The following is a 17,219-nucleotide window of genomic DNA, read 5'->3' on the forward strand; positions in this document are numbered from 1 at the left end:
GGAGGGAGGCGGCGGCGGCGGCGCGCAGAGACGCAGAGCGGCAGCGGCAGCATGTCGGCCGGCGGAGCGCCAGTCCCGCCGCCCCCGAACCCCGCCGTGTCCTTCCCCGCGCCCCGGATCACCCTGCCCGTCGGCCCGGACATCCTGCGGACCTACTCGGGTGCCTTCGTCTGCCTGGAGATTGTAAGTGGGGCAACCTCGGCGTGTCGCCCCGGGAGCGAGGACCCGCCGCGGCATCCTTGCTTCCCCGGGCCGGCTCCCCCTGCGCGGGTCCCAGCTCCCTTACATTCGACGTGGCCTCTCCCTGCGCCCCTCCGGATCTTGCCCTGTCTATGCCCAGCGCAGCCGGAACCCGGGCCCTCTCGCCTGGCACCTGTTACGCTGGCACCTGCTCCCCCGCTGGCGACAGAAATGGCCCCGAGAGAACGAGCAGACGGCCCGGCGGGGCCCAGGATTGGGGACTTTGAGGGGGGAAGCGTGTTTGGGCTTGGGGCGCCGCGGAAGACCCCCGGCGGCTTGGCCAGGGGCCGCGCTTGGCTAGAGCCAGAGCAGGCGCTCTGGGCCTCGCCTGTTGCTAACCTGCCATTTTGTTGGGTGGTGCAAAGGTGTAGCCGATGACTGAGTGACCTGAAAGCTGCCACTACGTGAGAAGGCGGAGGCGGGAGGTGCCAGGAAGAGAAGGCGGGCTTAAGACCTGGGCCTTCCCACCTCCTTCCCTTTCCATTATTCGTGCCCTTTGGATTGGGGAGAGGAGCAAGGCTCAGGAGGCAGGGAAGGGAAACAGGTCAAGTATGAACCGTGCCCTTGGCAGTTTCTAATAAATTGGGCGTGAGAGTGGCCGGGCGTTGATGGGGGAGGTACCAAAGTGGCTGTCAGGTTCCTCGCTGCCTGCCTTTGCGCCTTCTGGCTTCCTAGCTGGCCCGTGCCAGTGGACGCTTCTCAGCACACTTCTCTGGGCCTAGCAGAAGGTGAGGTCACCTGGCCTGCCGTGCAACCTTATTGGACTAGAGACTTGAACTTTCTTAAAGCAATTTTATGGAGCTGGAAGCTTTTGGAGCTCCTTGTGGAGCAGGGGCAATGTGCAAACCTAAATTGGGCAACCCGAGGTTGCATCACGCCCTGAGAACGGCAGACGCAGAGGGCACTGTTGGCCAGTCCCCTGCCTTCCTGATGTTGTTTGCTCGGTATGGAGGTTTCGGCCCCCTTCCCTCACCTCCTCTGAGTTTGCATAACCTGGATTTGGACGCTTCGGTTTCGCTTTTGTGCTTGTGGGGCCGGCATGCCTTGTGAGCGTTGGTTTTCTGCCCTATTGTGTGAAGGTGGCAAAGGCGTGCTAAGTTAAGTTTAGCTCAGATTTGAATCTGCAAAAGGAGACAAGTGAGTTACAGGCTACGACATCAGTAATCGGATCGTGACTGCGGGGCTGGAAGAGGCTGGTTTTGAGTCTGAGCCCAGTTCCGGAGCATCTGAATGCTTGGGATGAGGCGCGGGCATCCATGTGAGGAGAGTAGCGAGGGGATGGCACTGGGCCTGGGCACTGGTGTGTGTGGAGGAGGGGGAAGCACGCTTAGAACAGTAGGATCTGGGGAGAAAGCTTGTATAAGTTCTGTGCTGCTTTAGTTCCACGGTCCTCAAACGCTTCTCATTTGCATAACTCTTTTAGGAGTTTTTGCCATATCCGCATTCCACCTGTACTAGGATTTACAGACTGTTCACTTCGATTCACTTTCTAAACTTCTGTGTCTACTTTAGCCTCATCCTAAGCAATAATATACATGAATTCTCAAATTTGATACATTGGGTATATATTTTTACTATTTACTCAAGTATATACTTTTGCATTTACATATATGTAAAGACATGTAAGGATTATGTAAAGATATATGTATATATATATATAGGAACTTGTATACATATATTTATATGCAAAGAAGGTTCATCCATGTGCCATCAGATTGAATACTGTGTTAAGGGCCATCTGTGGTCTTGTCACTTTTGGAAACACTGCCTAATTCTGGGGGGAAAAAGTAGAAGTGATTTATTTCCTCTCCCCTGCCCCCATATCTAGCCCAGTAGTTAGTTCTCAACTCTGCTGTATTTAATTACTTGGGCAGCTTTTAAAAATACGGTGACTGACCCAGACTAATTAAATCAGCATCTCTGGGGGAAGCGCCCAGACTCGGCTAGGTTCTCCTAAAAGCTCCCCAGAGGGCTTAGTGAACACATGGCTGGGAACCACCGAGGGCCTTCACCAGGCACCTGTGGGCGGGACAGCCCTCATGCAGGGCTAGAGCTTCTACCCCTCCCCATTCCCATAGGGACTCAGGCCCATAGACGATCCAGACTGCTCCCCTTATCTCTTCAAGTTTTCTTGTTGCTGGAAAGTGTTCGGTCTCCCATGGCTTCTCCTCAGAAATTCCTCAGCCTGTGAATTAGACCTGGCAGTTTACTAGGAGCAGTAAACGCTAGGTGATCTCCTTTCTGGAGGACCAATTATTTTTGCCTCTTCCAGTGTTTCTAAATATCCCCAAGCGCCCTCTCAATTTTTGGCCTCTGTTCAAATCCATTTGTCTTGGTGAGTTCTCTTTTTATGTCTTGTTGCCACGTCAAGCTTGATGTGGGAAAACAGCATTTGACAAGTGGGTGGGGCTATCAGTAGCCCGCTCAGCTAATGAAACAGTGATCTTGGAGTTCACCTCTCCCACCAACTGGAAACTTTGCTCAGAAAATTCAGTCTCACAGATGGTGGCTATGCTTACTGTGGTGAGCACTCAGGAATGTATAGAATTGTCAGGTCACTGTGCTACACACCTGAACCTAATAGAACATTGTATGTCAACTGCACCTCAAGCATAAATTTTCTCGAAATTTACGTTAAGAATTCCATCTCAGTCCCTCTTATTATTCCCGTGCATAATCTCTCAAGTATAAGCCATTTACTGAGAGATAATTCACAAGATGCACACAGTGCCCACCTAACGGCACCAGGTGAGGCAATTTATAGCACCAGCTTCATAAGTAGAGAGTATTGCAACCACGTAGGCATGGTGTGGTGTTTTTGAGGTAAGTGGGGTCCGCTCCCAGATATTTACGTTGTCAGCCCTCAGTTTTTGTACTGAGCTAACCTTCCCAAGGCATGCTTGCCATGAAGAGTTTAATACTGTTATTTTTGCAACGCTAAGCCTTTTAGTTTAGGATGGAACACATCACCTTCAAAGTTACGTTTTCAAGTTCTCTCAGTGTTTCCAAAGTTAGGGTTTTCTGAGTCTTTTGTCAGGTATTGATTGTATGCCTACTGTGTGCAAGGCACTCTTCTGGGGATGGGGGACAAGACGGTAGACCCTTCCTCACCTGAAAGAACATCTGACCTGGTTAAGATGATCTGCCTAAGACTGACTGCCGCTCAGGGACCATGTCAGTGCAGAGAGTGAGCTCCGGCTAAAGCGTTTTCCAGGCAGGTCTGTTTATAAGAAAAGGACGTCGGAGCATCTGTTCTATGGGGCTGAACGAGCTACTTCGGGTCCCTGTCCTCAGTGAGCTTACCTTGTATAATGCTCAAGAGAGATCACATGTAAAGTGTTAAACATGGAAAAGAAGACAGGTCAATGTATTGAATTCAGTGTTGCCTGGTTTTGGTGTTTGGGAAACTATGCACATTCCCCAGGATATTCATTAGCGTTTCTCATTACGGGAAATATTCTAGGGCTCTTATGCACATGCTCGGACCTGCGGTGTTGTGGATGTCCCAATAATTTTCACTCATTCAACAAATACTTAAGAATCTGCTGTGCATCAGGCCTTATTTTATGCCCTGGGAAGGATAATTAACATAGCCCCTATTCTTAAAAGAAATTCCTCTATAGTGAAGTATAAAGTCAAGGAAGAAGTCTCGTGCTGTCTTTGAAGTAATAGAATTGGTTCATGAAAAGTTCTATTGAAAAACATCTGGCTCCTGGGGAGTCGGGACAGGCAGCTGGAATGGGTGTGACCTAGGAGTTTAGTCTTAAGTGATGAGTAGACACTCAATAGACAAGAAAAGCAGGAAAGAAAATTGCAGGTAGAAACAAGGGGATGTGTAAATCCTAGAGACAAGACAGACCATGACATGAAGGTTCTAGCAATTGTTAGTTTGTTTTTGTTATTTATTTATTTAAAAAAAATTTTTAATGTTTATTTTCAAGAGAGAGACAGTGAGGGAGAGGCAGAGAGAGAGAGAGAGAGAGGAGGAAACACAGAATCCAAGGCAGGCTCCAGGCTCTGAGCTGTCAGCACAGAGCCCAATAAGGGGCTCAAACCCACGAACCATGAGATCAATGCCCTGAGCTGAAGTCAGACACTCAACTGACTGAGCCTCCCTGGCACCCCTGTTTTTTGTTGTTGTTGTTTTGTTTTTTTGGGTTTTTTTTTGTTTGTTTGGTTTTTTTTGGTTTTTTTACATGACTCCTAGGATGGTGGCAGAAGAAGGAGAGAGAGCAGAGAGGGCCTGAGGTGTGATTTGCTGAGAACTGACAAGACCAGGTGCCAGGTGGGGAGCTGTTGAAGGGCAGAGACAAATGTGATCATACTTGTGTTTTATTTATTTATTTTTAATTTTTTTTATTATTTAGTTTTGAGAGAGAGAGAGACAGCATGAGCAGGGGAGGGTCAGAGAGAGGGAGACACAGAATCTGAAGACAGGCTCCAGGCTCTGAGCTGTCAGCCCATGAACCGTGAGATCATGATCTGAGCCAAAGTCGAATCTCTCTGATCTCATGGTTCGACTGAGCCACCCAGGCACCCCATGTACTTGTGTTTTAGAAATCTTTGAGTTTGGGTACCTGGGTGGCTCGGTCCAGTCAATCATCCAACTTCAGCTCAGGTCATGATCTCCTGGTCCGTGCGTTGGAGCCCTGCATGGAACTCTGTCGTCTGCACAGAGCCTGCTTCAGATCCTCTGTTCCCTTTTCTCTCTGTCCCTCCCACACTTGTTCCCCCCTCTCAAAAATAAATAAACATTTAGAAAAATCTTTAAGTGGTGAAGTTTGCTTATAAAACAGATTGAAGGCAGAGAGATTAGTTAAGGGACTTATTTCAGTGGTTTTAATTTTTTTTTTTTTTGAGAGAAAGAGAGACAGCCGTGAGGAGGGGAGAGTCAGAGAGAGGGAGACACAGAATCTAAAGACAGACTCCGGGCTCTGAGGTAGCTGTCAGCACAGAGCCTGATGCGGGACTTGAACCCATGAACCACGGGATCATGACCTGAGCCAAAGTCAGATGCTCAACCGACTGAGCCACACAGGCGCCCTTGCAGCGGTTTGAATGAGGGATAATGACAACGACAAATGACATAAGTAGAGAAGAAGAGAGATCTGACCTTTAGAAGGTCAACCAAGTATGTAAAGTTTGACATGTTCTGAAATCATACTGGAACAAACTTAAATAGAAACTGTAACTCAGAGGAATGACAGCAGGAGTTAGTGAGAGAATGATGGGGAGGGAGGGGCTCTGGATCAGGCATGCACAGTCCTGCCGAGAAATCTGGGGGTGGGACTTCAGGTTATTTTAACCTGAAGCTTTGACATTAGACTAACATATAAGTGGTCAGATGTGTAGAGTTTTCTTTTCTTGCCCAGAAAATAGCCTTGAGTTGAACAAAGACATTGTGTGTGTGCAGTGGTGAAGAGGGGCTGTCCGTGGATATGTTTCCTTCTCTGCAGGGGTTTTAGTTCTCTAAGTAGGGTTTTTCATTATCCTTTTTCCTCTGGGTTAGAAATCGCCAGCCATGTGAAAAGAGCCCTTAAAACTGCATAAGAGAAAAAAGACTGATGCCCCTCCCAAAGATTGTTTTTGGCGATTGTTCGCCTTGACTGGCAGCCCCGTACAAAATGTGAAGAACTACAGTACAGAAAGATTTATATCAGGTTCTTGAAAGTCTTGAGCTGCAGCACCAAAGGAAAAGGTCAGGGGATGAGATTTGTTGTGCAGAGAGAGCCCTACAGAAATGTTGTAGCTGGTCGTAGGAGCCAGGGCCATGGGGTATCTGCGTTGATGTGTCTGCATAGAAAAGACTGCGTAACGATAAAGGGCAGAGACCAGGATGGCATACATGTATCGTGCACGTGAGGCACCTCCCAAATGCTGTCTGATCTGCCGGACAGACTGGATGGCATGTAAAGATATTCTAGAGAAACTGGCCAGAGTGGAGAAAGGCAGCCCTGAGGTAGACGTCCTGAGCAACCTTTAAAACGCCATGGTTCGTCTCTGGGAATCTGCAGTCTAACCTGAATTTCCTGTGTCCTCTCTTACACAAAAGGGGCCGCGTCCCTTCATATGTGACATTCTTAACTTCTGTATAATAGCTTTCAGAAGGAGGCAGGCACAAAAGAAGAAAAGAGGCAATGAACGATTCGTGTGGTTCTTGCTGAAATCAGAGCGTCGGCCTGCATGGGCATTTTTAACCCAGGTGATGACTAGGTACCTACAAACAGGAAAGAAGGATTTCTTAAAAACAAAGAAGTCAAAGGCAGTTATAAATAAGAATAAAAAGGAGCCAGAATGTATTTCTCCCCTGTAAGGGTGTGCTTTCCACTTTAGGGTTAGCTTCAGCTACTTAAGAAACTGAAATGGAAGTTTGGGTCAGATGGGGAAGGAAGACCAATAGTAACAAATTCTTCCCAGCATCCTCAAATATATTTTTGAAATTTTCAAGTGTGAATCTAAAAAGTAAAACTTCCTTTGCATTAGCATATTTTGAACCTAGGCCTCTTCTGTCTATTTCCCATTGCTTCCTGGAACTTGTCTTGTTCCCCTTTCTCTGATTTAAAACAAACAAAAACACCTCGCCAGCTTGTAGCTCTAAATCAGAACTGTACCAGGGCTAGGGCAGGCCAGGATTGGTTTGGATGGACATCCGCATGGTGAGAGAACAGATGGGGATTGATGGAGGGCTCGGGAGGGGGTTGGGCACGGCACAAAAGAAACACCACCCTGGTCAAGAGTTCTAGTTGCAGCTGCAGGAGAATAGGTGAATTGAACACATTTGGGGCTCGGAGAAGAGTAAAAATGGGGTGTCACGAGCTAGACTGGCAAGAGCTGCCACCTTCCCCATAACTCTCCATCCCCGCCTCCTGAGCTCTTGCTAGTACAAGATCTGGGCGGGTGTTGCCAATAATAACTTCAAAATTGAGAAGTACATGTTCCTGCTTCACTAGCCTTCGTGCCGGTTTCTGAACACCCACCATGTACCAGCGACTGAGCTGGGCTCCAGACAGCAGGGTGCTCTGAGCATCTCCACTGCACTGCTGGGCACTTTCTTCTAGAGCCGTTCATTGCCCACGCCGGCTGGTTTCCGTTTCTTTCAGGGAAGATGCAGTTGAACATCTTCTGTAGGAAGCACTGTTTTGGGTCGGAGCATACAGAGATATTTAAGCCGATGCTGCCGACTCTGACCTCACTCACAATCCAGTGTGCAAAACAACCATAGGAACCCATGATTTTTCAAATCTGTAGTTGTAAGTGCTACAGAGGATGCACATATCGGTAACCATGGAAGGATCAGGCGATGGCATCCAGCTACTGGAGTTTAGGTATCCAGAGAAAATTTTGATGGCAGCATGCTAGGCAGAAGCATGGACCAGTGTGATGGACTCGTGTGCAGGGAGTGAGAGACAAGAGCCTAGACTGGTGCCAGGAGAAGTGAGCTTGGAGAGACTTGACGGTGGTCCCACGGTGAATGAATTTGTATTTTTGTGGGCTGCCTTGCAAGCACATCTATCTGTTGACCAAAGTATGTTCCCAGTTAAAAAAAAAAAATCTTGGAATACAGGGTTGAGTATAAAGAGCTAACTGTAGGTCATCTACTCATTAGATGATAAATAGTCCCAACACATTGAACACTCTTTAACCATGTTGCCTCATTTGCAGGTACCCAGTAAACCAGCATTTATTAAAATAGGAGGAGTTCCCAAGAGGATAAGATATTCTGAACTTTTTTTTTTAAAGTTTATTTATTTAACTTGAGAGAGACAGTGAGAGAGCATGAGTAGGGGAGGGACAGAGAGAGGGGGAGAAAGAGAAATTCAAGTTCACGGCATGGAGTCTGATGCAGGGCTTGAACTCATGAAACTCTGAGATCAGTACCTGAGCTGACATCAAGAGTCAGACCCTTAACTGACTGATGCCCCAATATTCTGAATTTTTGGAGGGGCACAGACTCCTTTGTGATCCTGAGAAAGTTGTGTCCTCAGAAAACTGCATGTGCACTTTACCCAAATTTGATGTGATCTCAGGGAGTCAGCCCCCCACATCCACCAGGTTACTCCACAGCAAAAGGATAGAAACCCTTTGAGGGAGGCACAGTAGCATAATATCAAGAGCATAGGCTCTGGAAGCCAGGTGCCAGTTCAAGTCTCAGTTCTAACACTGATTGACTGTGGAACTGAAGGCAACTTATTACTGGCTGTCTGCTTCAACTTATCTGTCAAATGGGAATAATAATAGTGATTATGATTCCATGTTTGTGAGGATTAAATTGGTACAAATAAAATGCTTAGAGCGGTTCTTGGAACATACGCATTCAATAAATGCTAGTTAATATTTCTGTTATCCTCATTAGCTTCAACCTCTTAGTCAAACAAACTCTATAAACCAGACGAAGAGACCATTTCTTTTTCCCTCTAGGCTTGCTGGTGGGTTCATTCTCACTGCTACAGTGATGAAATGCTCATATGTAAATTGCAGAAAAATTGGAAAGAGAAGGTTCTATGTTATATGCATAAAGTTCTAAATAATGAAATCGTTCTCCTTCAGGGTAACCTAATCAGTCCTTCCTACTTTCAGATTCACTTACCTTTCCCTGTTCTCATTCCAATCATTGACTAAAAATAGGTCAGAGTAGGGACTGGCCTGTTTACCTTAGTGCAGTAGTGAGAGTGCACTAAGGTGAACGTGTCAGATTGGTCTGAAAATTGTTAGCCAAGATGTTGGAGGGCATGTCTAAAAGTATGCTGTTCGGAAATAAGTGACATTTGAAAAGACAAAAGGTCATTTGCAAAATGAATCCTTTCAAGACCATCCAAACAGGAGAGAGGTTGAGAAGTCTGTCCTCTGGGCAGCCAGGATCATCAGAGGTGCCACCGGCACCACACCCTATTTTCCCTCGGGATTATGGGCTTTCGCCAGGGTGGATGAGAACTTCCACGGCTTTCTTACGGGAAGGCTTCAGTCAAGTCACACTCTTGCTGGAGCCAAGCTGCAGAGATTGATAGATGGAAAGCCACAAAGGAGTCTGTGGTTTGGGGGATGTGTTGCATTTAACAATTGCACTCAACACAGACTTGAGCTCTGCAGGTGTCTGCCAGGGACCCCTTAATTTGAGCGCAGAGGAGAAGGGGAAACTGAGTCACAGGGGAAGGCTGGGATACCTACTTCTAGGGAAGGTTGGCCTTTGCCACATACCTGGAAGTCTGGATGCCTTTTTGTTAGAGCTTGAGGTTCGGAGTCATGAGCCCCAGCTTAGTTCCTAAAAGAAAAGTCAAAATGTGGTGCATTGGGGAGTTTCATATGTAATTATCAGACTTTTCAGGACACCGGAGAGTGATGGAAGGCAGTGAAAGATAAGAGGTCAGAATGTGGATTCAGATCCAAGACAAGAAAACGTGGGCGGGCGTGGTATTCCACCCTTCCTCACGGGGTGTGTGTACTGTGCAGTTGCTGCGATACCTTATCAGCTGTTCTCCCGCAGGGTTTCACCATTTTTGTGCTCTGCTTTTCACCTCTACAATCAAGGCTCCCTCCGAGTCACCTCTACCAAACAGGGATGCTAATATTTACAGTATGGCTGGTAAATGCTCCCAGCTCAGTAACACCCAGGATTAGAGGAAGTGAATGTAGTGATCATGGGTAATATTATTAAAAGATCAGTGATTAGAGATGGAGCCAGCTTGGGAAGCTCAGGAGAAAGGGAAGCTCTTGGCAAAAGGAAGTCATGAAGTGAGGAAGAAAAAAACTGTGTCAGAGCCCTAGTGACCCATATACCGATGTGACAGTCTTTGCAGTGAGGAAGGTGGGACTCCATAGTGAGCCTAATTATGTTCTCTGAGACCCATCCCTCCAATATCTCCCAAAGCCACCATAGTGAGCAGGACTGAAATCTGGATTTCACAGACTTTTCGAGCCAGGGACGTGGGGTGTATTTATGTGAGGGCGGGGCACTCGCATACCTTCCTCCCTCACCCGCCCCCTTCCCATGCAACACACACACACACACACACACCCCACAAATGAGGAGGCGAATCTGTTCTCTTTCCACTAAGTGCTTGGTTTCCTTCCCAAGCCTTTGAGGTGTTGGAAGGGCTGTGATTTTGAGCGAGACAAGAACGGTTCATCTGGACCGCTTCACATCAGCATGTGCTGTCCAAGCCCTGGTCTGCCTTGGAAGCCTGCCTCCCCTGCCTCTTCCCCACGCCTCCCGTCATGTTTCTCCTCTCCTCTCCCGGCCTCCTGGAGCTCGCTGCGTGGAGCTCTTTTTATAGCACTCCCCACAATCTGCTCCTGAATCAGATTTGCCGGTGTCTATTTCTCCCTGATCCAGAGCTCCAGGACACAGAACCTCGCCTTTTTTTTTTCTTTTTTTCCCTGAGTATTCTTCTGCAGTGCTTGGCAGTAGATTTGAGGCCAACTAGTTTGAGATCCAGGCTGGGTTTATTAAATGTCATGCTTCGTTTTGGGGGATCATATAGCCCTTCTTAAGAGTGTCAAATTTATCATAATCCCTATATCATATTTATGCTTCAGTGTCTGAGTCTGCCTCCCCGTAATAAACCTGGTCGGTTTATCTTTATTACCCAGGTTGAATGAATAGATATTTAATAGTGATGTATATTTCTTAAATAGTATTTAAAGAAACTGAAGTTATTTGTGGTGAGAGACTAAGAAAAGGTTACCAGAAAGGATGCTGAGAAAAAAGAAATGATTTGAAGATCTTATCACCCTCAGATATTTAGTAGACAGTGTGGAAGAGTAGAGAATCTTTTTACCAGGAACATAATTTCTTTCATATCAACTAATAAGTTTGTGGTTAAATTTTATAATATGCATTAATATTCATGACTTAGATTTATTTCAGAAAACTTTCTGGGATGATTGTTAATTTTCTTGTTACTTTTTAAAATTTGAAATCAGGACGTCAGATATACCAGCAACCACAACTATAAATTTATTAGATTGATGCCTTAGTTCTCATACTCAAGTGATAATTCATTATGCTTTCAAAGACATTTTTCAAAGTGATAATGAATTGAATGACTTGGCCTTTGTATAGAAACTTGAATTAAATTTGTGGTTTTGACTTTCAGTGACTTGTGCAATTTGGTTATTATCTAGACACTTAAGCAAGATACCCGTGATTACTGTTTGTTAATATGTAGAGCTCCGGGTATTCTTGAAAACTTGGAGTTTTTATACTAAGCAAATATGGGAGAGCCTTCTGCCCACCAGACGGACATGTTTCTATGATATCACCTCCATGGAGGGGGGGGCGCTGATTCCTACTTGCCTTTAGGTTTCTTCAGAACAGGTGTATAGCCCCGGCTTTCGGATCGCCAAATCTAGCACAGTGCCTGAGTGGTAGGAAGGGATCCTTATGTTGGTGGACACATGGCTTCGGATGCAGAGGCCTGTAAGGCGGCTGGCTGCCAGGAAGGTTTCACAGTGCAGTTGGCCCGGATGCCAGGACATTCAACGACAATGCTTCTCAGCAGTGTAACATTCATACAGGGAGCTTGCCCAGGGATGGGGTGCCTGAGCATGGGGTGGGACTCAGGAAAGACTTTTGGGGTGATGTACTATTCAAGGTGAGCTATGAATGGAAGTCTCTCCACTGCACATGGGGAGGGAATGACATTCCGGGCCAGCATGTGTCAGGCCACGCAGATGTGAAAGTGCTTCATCTCTGGACTATGGATTTTCTTCTTTAATGTAAAATGTGAGGTGCTTAGTGGCAGACGACAGGGATGGGATCGACAGACTAGAGCCTAAAGGGCCTGGAAGGCTACACAAAGGACCAGTAGCCTCTCTTGCTTTAGCGGGGGCACAGGGAGACTTGCCATGGTTAGGTTCGTGAAACTGTCCGTCCTCGTACAATCTCACACGTACAAATAGACCATGATAAGGACGGACACATGAGCCATTTCTCCTCCTGTGATTTCTCACTCACCCCTAGTGGCCCAAGCCAGAGATCTGGGTTTCTTTCTAATAATCTGTCCTTTTGCTGGCATGTCCCCTACCTGCCACCACGCCTACTTCTCAGTTTCTGTCTAATCCGCTCACTCTCCTCTGTCCTCCATGCCCACGCCTGGGCTGTGTGCTCTGTGGCTCTAACACTGTCCTCTGTGGTCCCTCAGCCCTGTTGCTCTCTGGCCAGAGAGAAGCTTCTCAATACAAGTTAGATGGTGCTTGCTCCCACTCGGGGGTTCTATGGCCTCCCATTGCCCTTGGAAGTATGCAGGACCCTTCAGCTCAGCGTCCAGCCCTCGCCCGTCACCCGTCCCTGCTGCTCCCCGAGGGCTGGGCTCTGCCCCTCGGCTCCACCAGACCAAGTCCGGGCTCATCTCCTGACCTCAAACAGCCTTCTCCTCCACCGCTACGCTCCCTACCTCGGCCTTTCAGGTTGCTGCTCCCGGGGCATATTCCCTGAGTTTTCAGCTCTGGTATTTGCCCAATTGTGACATTTGTGAAGCAGCATTTTACACACTTACTCGTCTCTTTCCTGTAAGAGACCATGACTTCTGTGATGGCAGAGACCAAGTGCAGCTTGTTTACCATCTTATTCCCAGCACCTGGAACGGTCCCTGAATATTAGATCAGTGCCCAGCACGTAGAAGAATATCAACAGATCAGGTAGACGTTGTTCACAGCAGCTGCGGCTTTTACTCTGCAGATAGGCAACAATCTCACACGTACAAATAGACCATGATAAGGACGGACACATGGCCATTAGAAGTGACAAGTTAGAAAGTCATGGCTGATCGGTGCTAATAAGCTCGCTGAGAAGTGGTGAGAGCGAAAGCCAGAGGCCTGGAGGGTCACAGCAAGGAGAGGAGGTGAGGACCAAGCACAGATGAATTTGTAAAAATGGTTGACTGAGAAGGAAATCGTTAGAAAGGCCACGGGGTCAAGGAAAATATTTGTAGGTGATGGAAGAGTTCCATGTCTGTTCGTGGGTTGAGGATGCGTGTCCAGCACGAAGGCAGGTGCAGAAGCAGGTGTGGCTCTGGGTTAGACCTGTGCACAGAAGCCCTGGCCTTGTGCTTGAGGGAAGCAGGTGTCCCGTGTGGGGAGAGAGGAGAGGTAGGGGTGGGCTCGCAGGGCTGTGTGCAGGGGTCTGGTGTGGGGAGAGAGGAGAGGTAGGGGCAGGCTTGCAGGGCTGTGTGCAGGGATCTGGGGGAGAAACAGAGGTAGGGGTATAAGCACAGATATTCGGTGTTCTGTTACACACTCCTGTGACCTCTTTCTTTGTCCCTTCAGCTGTTTGGCGGCCTCGTCTGGATTCTGGTCGCCTCCTCCAACGTTCCTCTACCTCTGCTACAAGGATGGGTCATGTTCGTGTCTGTGACGGCTTTTATCTTTTCCCTCCTCTTCCTGGGCGTGTTCCTCTCTGGCATGGTGACTCAGATTGATGCCAACTGGAACTTCCTGGTAAGAGATTATTAAGTCTATTTCAGGAAAATGTGAGAAACATATAAATATCTTATTCTGTCCTGAAATGCCTGATCCCCTGTTCTGTCCCTAGTGAGAGAGAAAGGGTGTGACCGCCAGGTCGCTGAGCTACTGCCTTGCTGGACAGCAGGGTCCCAGTTTGTGACATTTCTGTCATCAGAGCTGAGCAATCTATCTGTTACTCCTTTATGAGTTAGGTGACCTTTACTCAATGACTCTTTTATTTCATACAGTCAATGAATCGCATTATAGTTATTGACTATCGAAGAGATGCCTTTGGGGAGTGGATGCGGGGACACATATCTTGAAATTGTCCATTGATTTCTGCTTCAGATGTTAGATACATGTATTCTTTTCAGAAAACAAGGAGCGATATATTCTAGTCTCTAAGTACTTACAAACAGGGTTACCTTATTTTTAATTCCGGTTCTAAATTAATAAGAATTGGTAAATTTTAAGAGTTGAATTTACAGTCAACACAATTTAAAAAATTAACACCATTAAATTGAATCAACTTACTTTCCCTTTTCCCACATGACTAGGGGCCCTTTTTCATGCTTATGCTTATTCATTCTCTGGGACAATTTCAAATGGCCAGTGGAGCTTGAATTCCAATCAGTTGGTGGTTAGAAACTTAAATCAAGCCTTTAGTCAGGTTTGTATTGTTCCTTTCAAGTATGGTAACATTGTATTCACCAGCTTTAGGACAGAGGGCATTAAACAATGTTCTTAGTTACAGAGTGTTAGGGGAGCCATCATCCCAAAGGTTCCTAGCAGGGAAGTCTAGTGAATGTGGCTGCCCATTAACCCCGCCCGGGGGCAAATGGCTAGTGGAAAAAGTTAAGGAGGAAGTGCGGTACAGTGGTTATAATCTTGCACAGGCTTTGAAATTAAGTCTGGTTTGCTTAATAACTGTGTAGCCTTGGGCAAAATATTGAACCTCTTTGGCTTTCAATTTCTTCCTCCCTAAAATGGTAATAATAATACCTCCTCCCTTAGATGCCGTTAAAGAATAATGGAATGAATGTACTCTAAAGCGCTCATCAGCTTTGTGTTTGATTTGTAGTAAGCGATTAGTAATTGTCAAAGTTCCTTAAACACACAAGGCTTGCAGTGGAAACTTGAGAAGCCCTTCTTTTGAGGGGCGCCTGGGTGGCTCAGTCGGTTAAGGTCCCACTTCAGCTCAGGCCATGACTTTCCGGTCTGTGAGTTTAAGTGTCCAACTGCAGCTCAGGTCATGACCTCATGGTTTGTGAGTTCCAGCCCCACGTCAGGCGTCAGACTCTCTGCTGACACCTCAGAGCCTGGAACCTGCTTCACAAATTCTGTGTCTCCCTCTATCTCTGCCCCTCCTGCTCAGGCTCTGTCTCCAAAAATAAATAAATGGTAAAAATAAATAAATAAATAAATAAAAGCTCTTCTGTTGAATTACTAAATTGTACACCTGAAACTAATGTGACACTATATGTTAACTAACTGGAATTTAAATAAAGACTTAAGAAAAACCAGTTACACACACACACACACACACACACACACACAGAGGAAGTCCTGTTTGTGAGGTTGCTGACGCAGTGTGTGCCTACATTTTTGCCTTGATTTCTCATGAATAATGAGAAAATATTTCTAATAAATGGTCAAGGGATGAAGATCAGAAATCTCAGTTTAAGTTATAGATAGATGCTTAGTCTCCTCTCCCTAATTGCCTGGCTTTCCCTCCATAATGTATGAATGAACCAGTCGATGCCTGATGTTGGGGAACACCACCCGGCTCCTTTAGTATTAGGTTCAAAGATGGTGTTTGGCCACCATGTACCAGTATAGCCTTCAGGACTAGCTAATACATAGTCATTGCTCCACCCTGCTACCTCTTCCCCAGTGCTGTGGTCCCATCATCCTGGCCCTTTCTCTGGGACCTTCCTGGACCTCCATTAGGTCAACAATGAAAGGGTTAATGCCTGGAAAAATAGTGAGCCTCCAGGAGCCTGCACTGCCCAGCTCCTTCTAACTGGTAAATGCACATGCTGTACCGATGTTTAAAAGTTTTGCCAACATCACTCCTGGTTTTATTAGACATACCACCTTTTTTCCATTTATTTATTTAATTTTCAAATTTTATTTAGATTCTAGTTAGTTAACATACTCCTGGTTTCAGGAGTAGAATTCAGTGATTCATCATGTACATACAACACCCGGTGCTCATCATACCTAATGAGTTAATGCCCTCCTAATACCCATCACCCATCTAGCCCAAAAAACAAATAATCCAGATATGAAAAGGGCAGAAGACATGAACAGAAAGTTTTCCAAAGAAGACCTCTAGATGGCTAACAGACACTTGAAAAGATGCTCAACGTCACTCATCATCAAGGAAATATGACTCAAAACCACGATGAGATACCACCTCCCACCTGTCAAAATGGCTAAAATTAACAACACCAAAAAACAACAGATGTTGGCAAGGATGTGGAGAAAGCGGAACTCTCTTGCACTGTTGTTGGGAATGCAAACTGGTGCAGCCACTCTGGAGAACAGTCTGGAGGGTCCTTGAAAAGTTAAAAAGAGAACTGCCCTATGATCCAGAATTGCACTACTAGAAAGATACAGACTCAAAGGGGTACATGCACCCCAATATTTATAGTAGCATTATCAACAATAGCCAAATTACATAAAGAGCCCAGATGTCTATCAGCTGAAATGGGCATAGATGTGGTTGACATACACAATGGAATATTACTCAGCCTTCAGACAGAATGAAATCTTGCCATTTGCAACGACATGGATGGAGCTAGTGTGTCTTATGCCAAGTGAAATAAGTCAGTCAGAGAATGAGAAACCCATATGATTTCACTCTATGTGAAATTTAAGAAACAAAATAAATGAACATGTCGGACCGCGGGGGGATGGAGAAAGAGGGAAACAAACCATGAAACACTCTTAAACATCTGTTTCCTTTTGTTTATGTTGAGTCTAATTTTTGATATTGTGTATATCATTAATATCCTTATAAATGTATTAGGTTTCCTACATTTGTGTTCCTCCCCCAATCTGTAACGTTATATCTGTTGTTCAGGCAATAAAATTCAGGAGTGGTTTTTTAATTTTTTAATTTTCTTATTTTTTTTTATTTTTTTAAAAACATTTTTATTTTTATTTTTATTTTTTTACACAATTTATTTTTTTAACATATGCAATTATTTTCTGTCATTTACAATACAATAGTTACAATGGTACTCCAAACAGAAAAGCAAAGTAAAAAATCAAAACCCCCACTTCTATTTAATGTAATTAGACTTATACAGAAATTAGAAGGTTAGGTACCAACTAGTTAATCACCTAATTTCACAGCTATCTGAAGTGGCAATTGTAATATAGCAGCTTATCTATGATACATTCAAGATACATGATACAATTTATTACTTGCCCATAAGCTAAAACACAGACTGCTTAGTACCTTCCCTTAAATTCCACCTCTATACTACAGTATACTTGAGGTCCATGCAAAAAAGTAGCTACTTTTTATA

The 17,219-nt window shown here is 45.6% G+C and overlaps 1 protein-coding gene across 1 annotated transcript in view; it reads left to right on the forward strand.

Moving 5' to 3' along the window:
* The first annotated feature begins 8 nt into the window (after positions 1-8).
* MAL2 (mal, T cell differentiation protein 2) overlaps positions 9-17,219 on the forward strand; it is a 28,653-nt gene continuing 11,442 nt past the window's right edge. Inside the window, exons 1-2 of the mRNA XM_029923481.1 lie at positions 9-183; positions 13,504-13,674. Of these exons, the coding sequence (XP_029779341.1) occupies positions 52-183; positions 13,504-13,674 (303 nt within the window). The 5' untranslated portion in view covers positions 9-51. The remainder of the gene's footprint in view (positions 184-13,503; positions 13,675-17,219) is intronic.

Source organism: Suricata suricatta, chromosome 15 (assembly GCF_006229205.1).
Source record: "Suricata suricatta isolate VVHF042 chromosome 15, meerkat_22Aug2017_6uvM2_HiC, whole genome shotgun sequence".
Lineage (NCBI taxonomy): Eukaryota > Metazoa > Chordata > Mammalia > Carnivora > Herpestidae > Suricata > Suricata suricatta.